The sequence below is a fragment of the Passer montanus genome, unplaced genomic scaffold (genome assembly GCF_014805655.1).
Source record: "Passer montanus isolate IOZ18808 unplaced genomic scaffold, ASM1480565v1 scaffold111, whole genome shotgun sequence".
NCBI lineage: Eukaryota > Metazoa > Chordata > Aves > Passeriformes > Passeridae > Passer > Passer montanus.
The window spans coordinates 815,042-833,171 of NW_024357725.1; the positions used below are offsets into that span (position 1 = coordinate 815,042).

The following is an 18,130-nucleotide window of genomic DNA, read 5'->3' on the forward strand; positions in this document are numbered from 1 at the left end:
TTGAGATGACCCTGGCTTGTAAAAATCAGTGTGGAGGTTGTATGACAGACCTGTGTTGCACAAAATAAGGCTAAGGATGCTTAAGAAGGTGGTCAGCTCTTAGCAGCTGCAAGGCAGAAACTCCACAGTCATGGGCCTGCATATGCCCTTGGAAGTGAGGATAGCTTGGGGGAGATAGCAGTGCTTGTTAATCTTGCTGGAAGACATGGATTTGAAGTACAGATGACTTGACAGTACTTGCACGTAAATGAAGGAAGTCTGTTTCCTCTTTAAAAAGCAGAATATTTGTCTGGAATGTGGAAACTACTCAATATTTTACAACTTTTTTTATAGTCTAGACAAAGCCCAACTGAACTTTTAACTGCAGTGCATTTTAGGGGACAAGGGCTGATTTAGTTTCATTATAGCTCTTTTATTTCCTTGATTCCTCTGTCTGATCTTTTAAGTTCCTGTATGAATTTCTTCTTGGCTATCTTGTAGCTGAGGAGTCTGAGAGGGCTCAGTGCAGACTGCTCAGGAAATTATTCAGACTGAGTGAATCTCTGTGTGCTGCATGGAGCTCTGCTGCAGCACTAAACCTTACCTGATCCAGCGGGGTTTAACACAGGAAATTAGAATTGCCTTCAGGGTTTTTTTAATTGGGTTTTGTTGTTCTCACTGCTGTGACTCAAGTACATTGCAGTGCAAGCCCTGTGCTTTACTACTTTTCAGCACCCTAATAGGAGGCTTATGAGAATTGGAGGGTTGCATTCAGACTGTGGTCTAGTAAGGCATGATCCTCTCCATTTGCCTTAATAAACAGAGGAAAAGTGGTCTAACAAGCTCAATTTAACAAAGTTAGTGAAAAAAGAAGTTTCTGCCTTGATAGCCAGAAGAGGACAGCTCATGAGATTCTTCAGTACTACAGTTTCAGATGAGATTTGAGCTAAGTCCTTGTGATAATAATATCAGTGATAGCCTTCAGAGTACAGTTAGTGGATCTTGTAACTGACTTAATTTTGGGCCTGAGCCAAATCCCTCTGGAATGCATGACAAGTCTGCAGGTGCAGTGGATCTTTGGTGTTCTGTGTGCTGTGTCCAGCAGCAGCAGCATGCTCTGGGGTGACTGCAGTGCTTGGAGAATGCCACCTGAGCCTCTACCCTGCCCCTTGCAGTCTTTGCTCTTGGGTGCCACCTCTACTGACTGGGGCAGCTGTCCTTGCTACCCATAATAAACTCAGTTTTACTTCTTTGGGTCTCTCATAGCTGATCCATTCCCCTGGAGCTGCATTGAGCAGTTGGAAAGCTCTCTTGGGGGCAGCCTCTTTTAAACCATGATGTAGGCTTTGCTGTTGCTGAAAGGCACGGAGCAGACTTCCATCTGTGCCACATCTGAACTGGTGTGAGCACAGAGCCTCCTCTGCCAAACTGCTGATGGGATGCAATGCTCTATGAAGTGGCAACATAACTGGCTGCTGTAGGCCATGCCTGGCTGTGGGAGGGTAAGGTGCTGGCAGTGTTAGCCTGTTTCCCACTGTCCTGCAGATCAGTCTCCTATTCCTGGGCTGCTTCAGCATGGGTCTCTCATGTCTGTTGTGATAATTGAGTTTGCTATTTATCCATCTCAGTTTTGGGACTGATTAGGAGAGAGCAAACTCATTGGCAGGTAGCAGAATTCTGTTGCTGCTGCTCTGTTGAAAGTCTGCATATGATCTGATTTTGGTGGAGCAGTCATGGTTTGCCTGTGCCCTACACAGCAGTAGGTGTAAACCTTGCCCTTCTACTGCCACATGAAAGGATTATCTGCAAAAGGCCTACAAGATAGTCCTGTAGCAAGGTGTATTTCCTTCCTTTACACAAGGTTTGGTGTTTAAAATAATGCTAAATTGCAGGACACTTGTTGCTAGGTGGAGAAGGAGGTGCTGGGGAAGCACAGCTGCTCCATGGCCATGTGCTGCACCCTGGACATGTTTAATGTCCTGGCAGCTGCCCAGGGTGGCAGAGGCAAATATTAGATTTGTCCACCCGCTCCTTTATTTCTTCAGTCTGGCAATTGCCTTCACTGTAAAGGTTTTGTGCTCACAATACATATTTAGTCCAGGCACATGCCTTTGATTTAGTCCTTGCTGTGGCTGCAGTAATCCCTGCTGGATCTGTGCCTGGCAACAGATGTTGCTTCTTTCAGTGTCTGGACTCCAGGACAGCAGTTCCGTTGTTCTGTGTGGGGTATTTACACTGCAGATGAACACGAAGTTTATTCAGCATTTAAAAGCAGGGCAGAGTTTGTAGATTAAGTGTGGACATGAATTTAAACTTGCACAAGTGAGAGACTATCAGAGCTCCTGTCTGGGGACCTGAGACTTGGTGATCCTTCCGGAGCGAGCAAAGAAGCACTTCTTTCTGGTGATATGCACTGAACCACGTATTTTCCCTCACCTCCTTCTCTTGACCCTGAATGCCAAAGGTATGTCAGAGCTTTTGAGTTGAAGCTTCTTTCTTTGTCAAGGGAAGCCTGCAGACTGGGTTGCCTGGGGTAACGTGAGCCACAGCAGCATGGGACCATGGAGTTGTTCCTAGTGGCACTCCAGAAAATAGACAGCTTTGCCTTCATTTGGATGTGTGGTGCTTCAGGTACCAGCTCTTTTAACCAAATGGGCTCCTGCCCCATTTCACAGTATAATCTAGGCATTTTCCAGGATAGCTGTCTGTCAGACCTTTGCTAGGTTAGGCTGTGACTGACAACTGGAATGCACTTCCCTCATGTAAATAAAACATTTAAGCAAACCACCGGCAGTTGTGGGGTTTGACAGTATCTAGGATGCCTTGCATGCACAAGCAGTCTGCTCTAGAAAACCACTTCTGAGATGGAGTTGTGAAGTTTTTCTCCCAGCTGAACAAAGGAAGCAGCAAAATCTGCTCTTGTCTGAATGAGTCTGCCACTGAATTGCATTGAACAAATCTGCCAGCACATGAGGTGTGTGCAGGGGTGGTGTTCATACATTCTCAGCTGAGAGTAGGAGAGGGATATAGCAGCTGTGGCAAAGGGGGCATTGAATCCTGTGCCAGCCTTTACCAAGCACCTCACAGGCAACAGGCAGGACTGAATTCCCAGTACACGCTGTAGAACTAGGCACTCGTACTTCCAGAGCTCAGAGAATGCCCCATCCTTGGGAAGCATGCTTGGAGCTGTAGCCTTGCACTCTGTTAAGTGCTTTTGCCCTTTGAGTGCAACGTCCATTTTGAAAGCTTAAATCCAGCGTTTACCCTGATAGCTTTGTTTCCCCCTGTACATTAACACCTTCAGCATTGAAAAGTGCACTGAGGATACGTTACAGACCCTGAGGAAACACAAGTTAAATTTAGAACTTGTGCTGATAAGTGCTGTGCTTATAAAAGCTGGCACAGGACCCTGCAGAGCAGGGAGGATGCATTTCTCCAGTTGCCTTCGCTCCCTCCTTGGTTTTGCATCCTCCCATGGCTGCTGAATTGAGCAGTGACCTGGTGAAACCTTTAGCTGCCACTTAGCGGAACAAAGTCACTGTCGCTTAAGTCTCCCTTCCTCAGCCAGGGCTCAGACACAAGAAGGGCTGTGCAGCCTTTCTCTAAAGACAAAGCACTTCTCACGTCTATCAGTGCATTGAAAGCTTTCCCATTCACTCTTACGTTAGCCTTCTTAGCCTGGCGAGGTTAAAGTTCACCACTTTCCCAAGAAGTTCCTCCATGGACTGTTTTCGGCTTAAAAATTCAGAACAATCCTTCTTTAGATGCAGCTGTTGAGCGTTTGTGTCCTTGCAGAGTGGAAGGGAATGCACTGAACTCCCCCAGAGGCTCCCTGCACTGAGTCAGTGTTCTGTCTGTAGCCCCTTCCTCAGAGCCAGCCAGTCCTGTTACAAAACGAGCACGGGGTACACAATATAATTTGTCCTTTTGTATGACATTTTCCATTGCAAATATTGATCCGACCATCACCCAGTGCTTGCTTGTTTAGGCTGGGTCTGAGATTGAACAATCACCAAAATGCTGAGTGTTGCGGAAGGATTTTCAGCTCAGCCTCAGAGTGGATTACAAGCTCCCCATGATGAATGGGGAAGTTGAGGGGTGAGGTGCGACTTCTCCAGAGTCACACCTTTGCTTCCGAAGCCATCGATTTATTCAAGGGTTTAGCCTGGGCTGCTTGAACAATCCAAGTGTGTAATCCGACACGCAGGAAAATTCATTCAAGTTAAGATGGAATGTCTTGGGCTGTCCTGTGTCCATTTACCCTGAGACAGAGGCTGCGGCAAATGCCTGCATTTCAGTCAGAGAGAATTTCAAATCACCACTTTTGCAGCTGTAGCTCCTTCAGCATTGTACCCATTCACACACTGGTTACTTCTCTTTATGGCTGCCTTGATTTGGTGTTCGCTTGAATTCTGGTAAGGGCAGCAAAGCTGGGATACGCATGTTGGTTTAATCTTCCAAATCTGGTTAACAATGGCTCATTTAGATCCGGTAAGTAAAATTCCTCCTGCCTTCAAACATCCTCTTAGGGTATTTGTTCCCATTTCACCTCTGCCCCCCAGCTGGTTTTGTACACTCAGTCCTCAGGATATGTGGAATCCTGGTTATAAACTGGAAGCTGTGCTCAGAGTTGTTTGCCTGGCGGTTTTGGATGATACTTTCTCCTTAGAAATTTCAGGTATGTCAGCTCTGATTTCTGCCGATTTTGCTGGGAGGTCACGGTGATTTCTGTTAGAGTTTTCTATCTAAAAGCAAGATTTAGTCTGTGCTTTCAGTCAGAATAGAAGAACACAGTACATTTGCCTTTTGGGCCAGTGTGAGGAACGGAATGGCTGCAGCCACATGTCACCCAGCAGTGACAGGCTGCAAATGTGCTCTTAATGGTGCCCCTGCAGCTTTGTCCCAGATCAGGTGTCAGCCGTCCTCTAGCAGCTGGTCGAAGGACAAGTTGAGCACTGTACCACATGGAACTGGCTAATTTCATGGAAGAATATTATCCAGCTCTTCTTGAAACAGATCAGATTTGCACTGTGCAGGATCCAGGAGTGCACAAATCTGAGGTAACTGTGGCTCTGAGCAAAATGTAAGCTGGCTGCCGAATTTAGATAATTGCCAACAAAGAATAGATGATGGCTAACAGTTGGAGTATTCTTTGCTCTCTAAGTGAACGTGGTGTTGGCATTTCGTTAATAACCAGGACACTAATTCCTCTTCCAGAATCTCATTCTCCGCACAAGTATTCTTCCCCTGCAAAACCCAGCACATCAGCCCTTAGCCAGCATTTATTTTCCTGAAGGCAGATAAGACTCAGCATCACAGCTTTGTTTCCTGTCTTGCTCACTAGCTCTGAGTGCAGTTCCTGTGTAGGACATGGGAAGTACTGCTATTCATGTGGCTGGTGACTGCTCTTGTGTCCAGTGCCCCAGCCCTGCGAGCTGGAGACAAGAAAGCCAGGGACAAGAGATGGTGCTGAGCAGCCTAGGCTGCTGTTCAGGCCTCTCCAGTTTGTCCTGTCCCATGCGGAGTTGTTGCCACTCCACACTGGAGGTGAACAGTGACTTTTCATCTTTTCACACCGTGTTTGGGTAGCAGGGATGTAGAGTTCCCCCGTGCTGCTCAGTTGAGCCATGGCACAGTGATACTGCCAGGAGCTTCTGTGGTACCACGGAGTGTGAGTTACCCACCAGTGCTGAGCTGGGTGTTCCTCAGTGCCCCCCAGGCTCCTGTCAGACACCCAGCACCTGGTGCTTGGCTGAAGTGGTCTCCTCTTGGATCCACGTGCTTCCACTTCAACTGCATTCAGTAATAGTGAGGTGCGAGCTGCAACTGGGAGAAGATTACCTGGAGAGGAGACTCAGGCCACGAGTTCAGCTCTTGAGACATGAGGTATTGGTATTTACCAATATTGCTGATGGGATGTGCCTTGGCTTGCCCGGCCCCTGTGTCTGAACTAAGCAGTGGCAGCTGTGGTGTTTCACCCCAGAGACACTGGATGTGACAGCTTGGGCACATGGAGACACGTCCAGGCATGCTGGAGCTCTGGTGGTAGTGGGATGGAGCTTCCTCCCATGGAGGGTCGCTCCTCAGGTTCCCTGTGCTGGAGAAGCTTTAAGAAGATGGTGAAGGAGTCAGTTCTGATGGAGGGTGTTCATCCAGAGTTTTTATTCTGGCCCACAGGCCCCTGAATCCAGCAACAGCTCCAACAGAGCCCAGGCTGCGTGGTTGCCCGTCCTTTTAACCCAGGGAAGAGGGGAGGGAAGGGAGAGGGAGCCACCAACCAGGTACGGGAGAGGAGGTTTCAAGGGACAAAGGACACCTGGCTGGCCCAATGCACCCCGGGGTGGAGGGCATCTCTTGAATCTGCCTAATCACTCAAAGCCCTTCTGGAATTCCGGGACTGACAGCCAGTGCCCGGCAGGGGTGGGGGAAGGAGAGGTGATTGACACACCTGCGAGGGAAACTTCAGGAGAAACCCGGGGTGTCTGAGGCAAACCGTGACATCAGACCACAGCAATGAAGGAAGCCAAGGTCAGAGTTACCTGGGTATGCCCGTGATCTGTTACCACTCTGGCTGATGTGTGCTGCGCTTGTCCACACCACAGAGCTCAAGGCAGGGGTCCTGGGGGGGTGGCAAACTCTTCAAGCCTTGATCAGGCACTGTGCTCCTGCTGTTGCTACATGCCCAGCTGGGAAGAGGTTGAGCTCCTCTTAGCTGCCTGGCTGTTGGAAATGCTGGAAGCTGGCTGGCTCCATGGATCACCGAGCTTGGCAGGAGGCCTGGCTGTGTTGGCTGTCCAAGAGCTGGGTCTGTTGGATCTCTGTTTCTAGTCTGATACTGCTGTGTTGTTACTACTGGCTTGTGGGCTCTTAATATGAGAAATCTGTTCTGTGCAGAGATGGACCTCACCCTGTACTTGCAGACATTTCCTAATTACGTGTGGTTGCCATTGGTTAAATGTTATTTCATACAGGTTTTCCTGTTTTTCTCCTTAATTGGTAGTAAATGGTAAAATAAAACAATGTTTTGACTTTAGTATAAGAATGCCACTGGAAAGGACCCATTTCAGCCTTCCACCTTAGCTGATAATTGAAAAATAACTTAATTGTGTCAGTTTTATTGCCCAAATGTTATCAAACTGGAGAGGAAGTGTTAATAAGGGCAATGTTATTAAGGCAGTAACCACAAATGACCTTCCTGCTTTTCCTACTGATGGGGGCGGGTAGATGGATGACACCTAAAATGTGGATGCTCTTAGGGTGTGGGTATTTCCTGATATCTCTGTTCTATTTGTGACAAGTGCTGCCATGCAGATAGGGCAAACTGAAGAATTTGGCTGATAAGTAGTTCCAAGCCATATCTGGACAATGTGAAGCAGAGGATTCATGAGAAAACACTGCTGCTGCTTTTTCATTTCCTGAACAGTCTGGAGTTAGCATGTGGGACCCAAATGCTGTGACACTGGGGAGAGTTTGAAATACCTATAGCCTCTTGCCATTCAACAGTGTTTACCCGACAGAAGAGGAGATTGGTAGAAAGAAAATTGGTTTCCTGACTTTAACATCAAAAATATGGAATGATTTGATGGGAGAGAAACAGCAGCCACCATTCCACCTGCTGTCTGTTGGTGATGTAGACCATGTGGTCCACGGCAGCAAAGATGATCTGCAGTTGGGTCTCAGGGCAATCCAGACTAGGCCCTGCAGTGCCTTGTGTGAAGTTGGGCCCCCAGGGAATTGAGGAGTCCTGCAAAATCTGTGTGTCCCACACCAGTAGAGAAAGTGCATCTCAGTGGTTTTGGGGGTTTTTTTCTGTTTATTTAAGATAATCTGCAAAATGTCCATCTATTTTTATTTATTTATTTATTGGTTCATTACATTCTTCTTTGTGGAAGACTGAGTGTTCAAGAAGTGAATACATTGGATCTCTTGTGCTTTTGGTTTCCTCTCCTGCTGTAGCTAACAAGGGATGCTGTGGCTGTCAGGCAGCCTCCCCTTCTGTCCTGGCTGAGCTGGACCCACTCTGCACCTCTGTGTCACTTGAGGTGTGTCACAGAAGCTTCTCCTTCCCTTCCAGCCTGGCCAGTGCTGGTGCCAGGGGCTCAGGGCCCTCCAGCCCTGCTGTGGATGTGCTGGGGGGAGCTGGGGAGTGTGGCAAGGACTGCCAAAGGGAAAGGGCCTGGAACTTCTGTTCCACCCTTGAAGGAAGAATTGAATAAGACACTGCAAGTGCCTCTTCACTGTGTTTCATTTAAGAAAAGATTGCATTGACCATTACACCTTTTTCTTTTGTCCCGATTTCTCTTGTTTTCTTTTGTGTGTCTGAGCTAACAGTCCCTCCATTGCCTTTCAGATAGCAATAAGATTATTCAGATATCAATAAGATTAATTTTCATTGTCTTGATTCAGTTTTAAGGCCTGAAACCTTGGCAAACAGTCATTCTGCCCCCAGAAACAGTTTGCTCTGACTCAAATTAAATCACCAGGTTTTAAATTTTTTTTAACTATCTTGAAATGCCAAAAAGGGAAGAATGGCAGAAACTATTCATCAATCCCTTGTACAGTACAGTAACAGTTGGAAACATTCTTAAATATTAAACTAGAAAGACTGATAGAGCTGAAATCTGTGAAATGCATTGAACCTGCACAGTGGACCATCTCTGAAGAGGTTTTGTTGCAGAATGAGCCCAGGATGTGCCTGTGGCAGAGGTGCAGAGGCTGCAGGCAGCAGAAGGAGCCTGGGCAGCAGAGGCTGAGCGGGTGGAAGGGAGGCTGCTCTGCTGACACTGCAGGGAGAGGAAACTGGCAATTCTCTGGGGCTCAGAGGAGAGCAATCAGGGCAGTGCAGCACTGCTGCAGGCTTGGCTCAGCTGCTGTTTGTGATGCTGGATTTTTAAACTTCATAATCCCAGAGAGGCGTTAGGGAAACCTTCCAGGCAAGACAAAAGCAAGCCTTGGGCACATCATCTGTCCCAGAATCCAGAGCAGAGCAGAGCCCAGGGTTAGCACGGATTTCATTGTGTTAGGAGATGGTTGTGATGGGGACTGTCTCAAGATTTCCTATGAGAGATGTGTCCTGGTCCTTCAGGTGCTCCTCTCTGGGTGCATTCACTGTTTTTGTATTTTCATCCATGACTGATAAACCATCCTCTGTCAAAAATGCCAGCATGGCCTGTGCATGGAGAGAAAGGGATCCGTGGCAGAGAACGTGGCTGTTGTGACCATAAGGGTGGCTCCCAGGCTGGCTGGGGACAGTCCTCCAGCCTGCAGCAACTGCACTTGCTTCTGTGATTTTTCCCTTTGCACAGCTGAGATCTGGGCTGGATTTTACTCCCAGGATCACCAAGCTTTGCAACGCTGCTGGCAGCACAGTGTGCTGAGGGTAGGACTGTGCCAAAACATGCAAGCCCTAATCTCTCAGGAGTTTTTTCAGATAGTGTAGGCCAGGAGAATAATGGGATGAGGCAGGAGCAAGGGAGAGAAAAGCATGGTCAGTTGGTTATTTCCTGACTGGTGGTTGTAAAAAACATTATTATTGGGATGCTCTTGGCCAGCTGAAGCAGACCTTGGGTGCTGTTTTCAGTAACAGAATCTTTGTAAAGTCTGAGGACTGGGGATTCTTTCATCAAAGCTTTTGGAGGTAAGAGCCTGGCACGAAGCCTCGCTGCCCGTTCCTCTCCGCCGTCCACCAGCCGTCGTCGTTCTCTGCGATGACAACCACGGTGTCTCCTTCACTGATGTCCAGCTCATCCACGTTCTGAAAGGAAAAGGGAAAGAGATGGGCATGGCCTGACACAGCAGGAGGGCCCAAGAAGTGTCTGGTGGGGTTTTTTAAATCCTGCTCCTCATCAACAGTCTGCCAGTGTCCTTCTGGTTCTGAAATACCACACAGGGAGGGATGAAGCGTTTTGGCTATTTCTTTAGGATGCCTCCAGGGTGCCTCCTCCTGCACAACCTGATGGTTTTATCACTGGGAAGTCCAGAAGGGGTTAAACACCACTCTCCTAAAGCAGCTCACCATGACCTGCATAGTCTGCAGGTGCTGCTAAATAGAGCACAGCTTAATTCCCAAGGGGGATAACAGTGCCTCTGCTAATCCATGCCTGAAATAGGTCTCTCAGCTCTTTTAGCAGGGGACAGCAGTGACCAGTGGGGGACAGTGACTCTTGGCCAGCAGTGACTTTCATCCCCAGACAAGTGCAGCAGTTGCAAATAATCCCCAAGCTCCCAGGCAGCCATCAGTGTTCAGTGGTGCTGTCCTGTTTTCCATAGGAAACCACTTTGCTGCCCACAGTGTAGTAAATAGAAAACAGCATAAGGGAGGCTTCCAGAGATGTTTGAGGTGTCAGCTAAAACTGAATTTAATGCACCTGAGTAGGTAAGAACGGACTCAAAAAAGGACAGGCCTCAATATACAATATACTAAAGGCAGTAACAGGCTCTTTTCTCAGCAGGGAATATCCCTGTGAGGCACAGTTTTAAGGGACTCCTGGAGTAATGAGGTGATCCAGTATTCTCCTTAGGGGAGCTGCCATTAACAATGAGATGCTTTCAACTGTGCTTGCACGAAATTTCATGTAAATAATAAAAGAAAGTTTAAAATGAAGAAAAAAACCCCAATGTTGAATAAAAGGTATTGGAATACTGCTGTACCTAAAGGATAGTGCCCCTTTTGAGCCTTTTCTCTGTTTTCATAATTTATCTGGCATTTATCCATTTTGTTACTGTCACATTTCTTCAATGTTGGCTGTTGGTGGCAGGTCCCTTGGTGTGAGGCTCTCTCTACACTGAGACATAAAACCTCCTGAATGCTGCTTCTTTTGCTGATCTAAAACTAACAAAAGGAACCTTTAAATTGACATGTAAAGCAAGTGGGGTTGGAGTCCAGGTTCTGGAGTCCATCAGAATTAGCAAATATTTATAACCAGTCCATTCACAACCTCTTACTAATGGTATTCTGCCTGGCTAGGACTGGAGCCAGGGAGAGTTCAATATCCCAGTTCAGGATCTAGGTTCTCTTTAACAGCCTTTTGTTGGCAGATGAACCACATCCACTGGGATTCTGCAGCCTGCAACATGGAAGTACAGGGAAAGAATGTCTTTTATGGGATTCTGTCCTCTCCAGCATGGAGAACCAGTGCTAAACTGGAGCAGGACAGTTCATGCCCCTGGCTGTAAGATGACAGTAACATCTCCTTCACAGAATTTACACTTTCAGGATGTTTCAGTCAGCATCACTTGTTTTAACTGTGACTCTCTGAAGTGTTTACTTTGAAGCGTTTTTTTACCTGGGCTGTGTAGTCATAAAGTACTCTGTAGTCCTGTGATGACGTGATCTCAGCTTTTTCATTTACCAGAATGGATGCATAGACTCCTTCTGTTCTCTCTGCAAGGGGACGGGGAAATAAGGAGAAACACCCAGCACAGAAACAAAGAGTTCAGTTGCTTATAAAGGCGTGGGATCATATGCAAGAGTTCACAAATACAAGGCTTTCTGTTCTCCCTCTGCCTGGAGATGCACACGTATAGAAAAGCTGCTGTGAGCTGTAGGTAAATCTTGCACAAAAACTGTCCCCCACTGATGGGATGACAATACACCCACTGAACTCTGTGGGAGGTCAGAAACCAGCTTCAGCCTCAGGTTGGGAAAAATGTTCCCCCTGGTAAAACACAATCCAAGTCATCCAAGGAGGGAAACACTGGTTAAAATGGATTAACAAATTGCTACTGGGGGTATAAAATTCCAGCAGTTCCCTGGCTTACATAGGACTTTTCCCCTTGAGAAAAATGGAAAATACTGTGCCAAGGGGTCACCAGATATTTTCCAATTGTTTATATGGTTCTCACACAGCTATTTGTCATGGACATAATTTTTTTTTTGCTGATGTTTTGTTTTGATACAGCTTGTTGTAAGTAGGGAAACTTCTCATTTCTTCCCAGCATCGGCCTGGGGGCTTCCCCTGCTGAGCACCAAATGCAGCAAGAGAGTCTGGGCTGTGTTTCTGGGTGCCCAAGCAGGCAGGGCTGACAGAGGCAGTTGATTTTAAAGCTGTTTGAAAACAACTTTTCTTTTGGTAAGAACTACAGTTAAAATACTTTTGTTTACTATCAAATAAATAAAAATGTAATAAACTGTTACCTTTTACATAGTCAAAATTCTGTGTTTTAAATATCATCTGATAAATTCCTAGTTATAAGGATTACAAGATAACAATATAACTGTGAGGTGAGATGGATATTTGTATTCATAAGCCAGGTGCCCGGTGTGTTAAAAATTTTATGTATTCTGTGGGGCTTTTTAGTGGTAGTTATGCTACACAAGGAGAAAACTAATATCTATGTCAGACTGCTGCTCTGAATGTACATGCCCCCCCTGCCTAGATGGAGGTTTTGAAGACTCTGTGGATTATTTGGCACTTAAAACTGGGAAATTTGTTAATACACATCCAAGCAAAATTAATTTCCAGACTACTCTTGCCTGCCAACATGTGAATATCTGCTGTACATTTCTGCTCCATGTCAAAGCCTGGTTTAGCAACACGATCTGAACCAAACACATCTGGTGCACTGATTTCCTGCAGAGCATACCCAGAGGAGGGGCTGAAGGAGTGGCTGTTTCCGTGTTGTTTTTGCTGCTCCCATGCAGCAGTCCAGAGAATCTGCAGAACCAAGAGAAGCCAAAACCAAAGTGAGTGAACAGGCCTGGGTATGAGCATTCCTTCATCTCAGCTCTGACTCAGCCTTCCCTCCATCTGCTTCAGAGGAGATGTCATCTCTTCCCATGGCCTTCTATTTTCTTTTATGCTGTAGATATATTTACCATCCTTTAAAAATGTATTTTTAAAAATGCAGCAGACTATTGAACCATCAGCCTTCACTAAATTGTGCATGAAATGCAGCAGATAATATTTTTTTGTAGACCCAAAGGCTCATGGCGTGACACTCCAATTAATCCACAATGTTGAAATGATGAAAATTGCTTACAAGAGTTGCTTATAAGAGATTAATATCTCTTTGTGTTTAAGGAAAACCCTGATACAATTTAAAATACAGAGCTTGTGTAACAAGCCTTTCTAAAAGCTGTGAGTTTGAGTTTTTATTTTAATCTATCCCTAGTTATTTCCTGTATCACAGCTGGGTACTGAAGACTAAGTAAAGTGAGAAAATGGGTTAGGATTCTCAAGCAGAGATAGAAATAGCATTGCATGCTTGAGGCATATTTAAAGGGTCTGATTTCTCAGCTAGTGAACATTCAGTTTTTCTGGAACATGGATATCCTCTCTCAAGAGTTCCTGAAAGACTCAGGCTGAGTCTCTCCAGGCTCCCTGCCCATGCTGCTCACAGTGGTGCTCTGAATGGCAGTACAATTGTCTTATGTAACTGCACAGGATGCAGCACTGAATTCATTATTCGGGAAGATCCAGTTTCCAACTGAAAAACAAAGCATTGTGTACAACCCTGAGCAGCTCCCTGGCCAGCCTGGACCACGTTCCAAAGGGGAGATCACTGCCTGCTCCTTGTCTTTGCCATGTCATAGGGCTTGTTAAATTTTAAATCTCTCTGCTTTAACTGTGATGCCCTCCCCACTGAGAATTTGCCATTTTAGTATAAAATATTTAAACCAACAGAGGCACCACGCTCTTCTGCTGTTATAACTGAATCCATGTTTTAACATTACTAGCAAAAATTAGGAAAATTGCCTCTGTGACCATCCCAGTTTTTCCAGCCTGTGTTTCCCCCTTTGGTGCGAGAGCAGCTCTTTGCTCTGCTCAGCAAGCACGGAGGCACGGCCCCAAAGGAAGGCTCTCCCAGCCCCTGCTCCCAGCCGCGTTCACCCTCACCCTCCCTGGAGCGAACTTGTTTGGTGCTCCGTGCCCTGGCCCAGCGGGAAGGAGGGAAGGAGTGCCTGAGCACGGCACGATTGCTCTCACTCCCTTTCAACACCTTCACTTCTCCCGTGCACCCACGGACACCTCGTGCTGCACGGGAGGAGCAGAGCCCTTGCCGCGGCGCTTTGTGCCCAGCACGGCCGCGGCTGCGGAGATCTGCGGGCTCACCTCTTGATCACGCCGCAGGACTGCGTGGGGCTGCTGCCGCGCCGGCCCGGCTCCCGGCTGTAGTAGCTCTCGTAGCCGATGGCATCTGCAGGGCAAGGAAAACGAGATGCTCCAGCAGGAAACACTGCGAGAAAAGCTCTTTTCTCCCTGCCAGGATGTGACCTGGGGCTGCTGGAGCAAACCAGAATCTGCCCTCACCTGGAATGAGGATGGAGCAGCTCAGGGGAGCCTGGGGGCTTGGCAAAAGCCATTCCAGGGGCACCTCGGCCTGAGGCCATCCCAAGAGCTACCCTAACGAGGAAGGCACTTTCCTCCATGGCTGTTTCTTCTATGGCCTCAAAGCTCAGGATTTAAGGGGGCAGAGTATGGTCACTGAGTGCCCTAAACCGGGTCCATGCAGAATTTGCTGCAGCACATTTTGTTTCTTCTTTTCTCAGTGTATCGAGTCAGGAATTTTTGTCAGAGCCGGGGAGATTTCGGAGTGTTATTGCCTGCAGCAATAAGGAGCAATTTCCTGCTGTTTGCTCGTGTGTTTCCCCACCTCTCATACCTCCCCCATCCGCCTCCTGAGAGTTTATTTGCTGTTTACCCAGAGATATTTGGGTTTTGTTCTCTCAAACACATTTAGGTTGCAGTTCCTTCGCTCTCCCCTACGGTGTCGTTAAGTGTGAAATTCAGACCATTTCCAAGTGCAACTTTACAGATGAAATAGTTACAGATGGATTTATTTGTCAGCTCAGAGCTCCCAGTGCAATTCCTACAGCTGGTGGCCCCGCAGCCTTTCTGCCCGCTCGGTGAGAGCCAAACAAACACGAGTGAAGCCTGTGAGAGTGTTTTATCTCAGCCCTGATACCAGCAAGTTAAGAAAGACATTAGACTTGGGCTAAAGGTTATGTTGACATTCTCACACTGCCACACAGAGCTGCAGTGTGAAGAATCCCTACAAATAAGACTCATGGTAATTAGGGACTTTTCTGACCAGTTTAAGGGTCTCCTATTGCTCTTCTGCACTGTCACCTTGGTGCAGTTTCCAGCCTAGAGGGCACTGTAAGACTGGGTAGAAAAGGAAGTGAGCAAGACCATCAAGGTCTGGTCAGGATGAAGGTCTTCTGCCACACAATGCAAAATTACATGTGGGTTTCCTCCTGCCTTTTGTAAATAATAGCACAGATCAACAGCTCACCACGTGCTACAGTGCACACTCATTAGCCAGAGCTGTGGAGAAATTAGGACATTGCTTCCAGAACATGTTGCCTTCTAGAAGGTGGAAAAAATAAACAAAATACCAAGTCAGGTTTTCTTTGCCTTCCATAAAACTCTCAAGGGTTTTTTCCACCTAGTTCTTATTAGAAATGACTCTGACATGGCCAAGAGCTTTTTGCAGAAATTTCCTAGGTGACTGGAGTATGACAAATCTCATACAGGAAAAAAACCCCAAAAACCTAAACCAAAAAACCTAGCTGAGAATGATGCATTTCTTAGTATACAGAAGTTGTTTCACACTGTTGCAAGGCACAGTTCTGCTCTCTGCCATTGAAAGTGTCATTTTTCCTGGGTAAATTCTCCTTGTCAGTGAATTTAAATCTCCTATGTGAAGAAGAATAATCTATAGCAGCAAAATGGCATCCAGTATCAATATATTAGTTTTTAAAAATTCCCAAAATCCCAATTTTTAGTCACCATAAGACAAATGGCAAAAAGGCTGAGTGAAAAGCAGGCCTCAGATAGCTCAGTGCTGAGTTAGTGGCAGCACCCAGCTCTGCTGAAGAAGGGCCTGGGGTGTAATTCCTGCCAGCTTGGAGCTCTGCAGTGTTCTTGTAGGTGATAATTATCCACAGGGATCAGGCCCTCACACTGCTGCTTTTGTGCCTGTACAGCTCCTAGCATGGAAAGGTGTATGTGGCTCTCTGGTGTTGCCTGTTGGAGTCCTCGGGTGTGGTTTGTGTCTGGCCATGTGACACATCAGACAGCTCCTTTCCTGCAGGATGTTTGGAAAACTCCTGCCCTGGAGCAGCAGGTTTTCATTTTCCAGCTGCTCTTGCCTCGTGCTGGGTCGGTCTCCATTTCAGACCAGAGGTTTTGAACACTGAAGTCAAGGAAAAGGCAGCTTTGGCTTGAATGGGCAGAGCCTGTGAACCTGACAGCAGTTCTGTGTGCTGGGACAAAGCCAATTTTGTTCAGAATTTCTCCCAGCCAAAGCCTTGGCTTGTGCAAACTTCCTGAGAGCAGAAAATTTGTTATTCCCCACTGGGCGTGTGGAACAGAATAGAAAACTTCTCTGTGCTGCAAACGAAGAGGCAGCACCTCTGCCAAGGGGTGCAGTTCCTTGGTAAGGTGGCTCTGTCTTGTCACCACTGCAGGAAGCTGAAGTTGCCATTTCTGCAAGGCAATTTGCCACCTCCTTAGCGGTGTCAATTCAGCTGTACTGTGAAATGAGCCTGGCTGCAAAGCCAAAACAAGTTTTTTCTTTGTAGGGTTATTTTTAAGCTGGATCATTCTGCTATCCCACTTAGAGCATCACTCAGGCAGCGATGGCAGCACAGTGTGGGGGAAGTGAGCCATGGCAGGTGGGAAAGAAAAGTTGGAGCAGAAATTCCTCCAGTTGGTTTCACCTCCAAAGGACATGCACTGCACAAACCATCTGACAAGATCAGTAGGAATAATTACCTGGAGGTTGTGTTCCTGTCATTTTTGTCTTAATGAAGTAGTCTATGTCTGACTCTACAACACAGTTCTCCAAGCTGACCCGAACCTCTTCATACATCTACAAAACAGAACCCAAGAGTTTAATTTCACTTTTAACATTTCACCTTGAATTAGCAAACAATGCTCTTGTAGTAATTGTCCCCTTTAGAAACACTTCATACTTGGTACATGTCTGGCCTGGCTGCTCTTTAGCCTGCCCCCTGTACCAATATTCTTGTAAACCTGTTTGTGCTCTGCGTAGTCTTTAAAGAGAGCGGGACAAAGGCAGTCCAGAACTTTTCAATAAAGAAATTAATAGCAGGAAACAACCATTCAAAGTCAAATCTAGTGTATTCTTTACATCTTCCACTTTTGAGGCCATGACTGGATGCCTTTTTTGAAATTGTGTCAGAGCCCAAAAACACTCAGCAGAGTGTGCTGGGAGCAGGAAGCATTGCCCAGCACACCAAGGAGCACACATGCCAGTGCCACCCAGCACTGTGACAGTCTGTGCCACAGACTGCCTGCATGCACACATGCATCTGGGCTGCCTCTGGGAGAACAGGAGTGAGATGTTCCCCTGGAGGGCAGGGCAGGGCAGGCTGTACCTCATCATCCTTCACACACTGCAGGGACAGCTGGTTGCAGTGCACCCACAGCGAGTTCCGCAGGATGGTGATGCGGTCGCACTCCTGCAGCTGGAAGACCTAAAGCCAAAGAGGAAATGTGATGTAGCCTCGTGGCATTGAGTTATTGGCTCTGCAGGTGGGACAGGGCTGGGGATGCAAACCTGTGCTGAGGGCACCATGGTAAAGGATGTTTTTTCAGTGGGTGGTGAAGCTACATCTACTGTTCGTGCTCAAAATTTGTTCTAATTGGTTGCACCAAATTAAAGTTATATTTTAGAGATAAAAACAAAGCAGGGGAGAGGAATCCAGATCTGGATTTGACTGCTACCTCTGCTGTTGAGGATTTCAGAGTCAGGGTGCTGTCTGCCCATCACTGAAATCTGGATGTTTAACAGATCAGTAGAGTACTGGCATGAAAGGGTTGTATTTATGTTAGAGGTAGAGGCAAAAGTATTCACCTCTGCCATCTAAAATGTCTCTGTAAACTTTTCTCTTTTGAAAGTACTTGAGGCTCTCTGGAGTTGACTCTGCATATTGAAGGTTGTTTTTGTGGTAAAGAGAAGGCATTTTTCTGTCTTCAGAGTTATTCCCTTCCTTCATCTGTCTGGCTTCCTCATGTTGCTGCACTGCTTAGGAAGAGGGAAGGGGGCTGAGAGAGAAGTGTGAACTGATTTGGCGGAAGAGGCAGATAAGCTCTTTCTTTAAAAACATGAAAAAAACCAAATCACCCTGATCTCTACATTGTACTGTTAAAAGTAGAACAAAGTTTTGGTTTTCTATGAG

At 46.7% G+C, this 18,130-nt stretch overlaps 1 protein-coding gene across 5 annotated transcripts in view; it reads right to left on the bottom strand.

The window, feature by feature from the left end:
• Positions 1-7,733: 7,733 nt before the first annotated feature.
• PSTPIP1 (proline-serine-threonine phosphatase interacting protein 1) overlaps positions 7,734-18,130 on the bottom strand; it is a 49,347-nt gene continuing 38,950 nt past the window's right edge. For all 5 annotated transcript variants that reach the window (XM_039732557.1, XM_039732574.1, XM_039732595.1 and 2 more), the window contains 6 exons: positions 17,327-17,425; positions 16,701-16,797; positions 14,034-14,118; positions 12,565-12,635; positions 11,265-11,362; positions 7,734-9,733 (listed from right to left, as the gene is read on the bottom strand). In XM_039732557.1, coding sequence (XP_039588491.1) covers positions 9,602-9,733; positions 11,265-11,362; positions 12,565-12,635; positions 14,034-14,118; positions 16,701-16,797; positions 17,327-17,425 — 582 coding nt within the window. In that variant the 3' untranslated portion in view covers positions 7,734-9,601. The remainder of the gene's footprint in view (positions 9,734-11,264; positions 11,363-12,564; positions 12,636-14,033; positions 14,119-16,700; positions 16,798-17,326; positions 17,426-18,130) is intronic.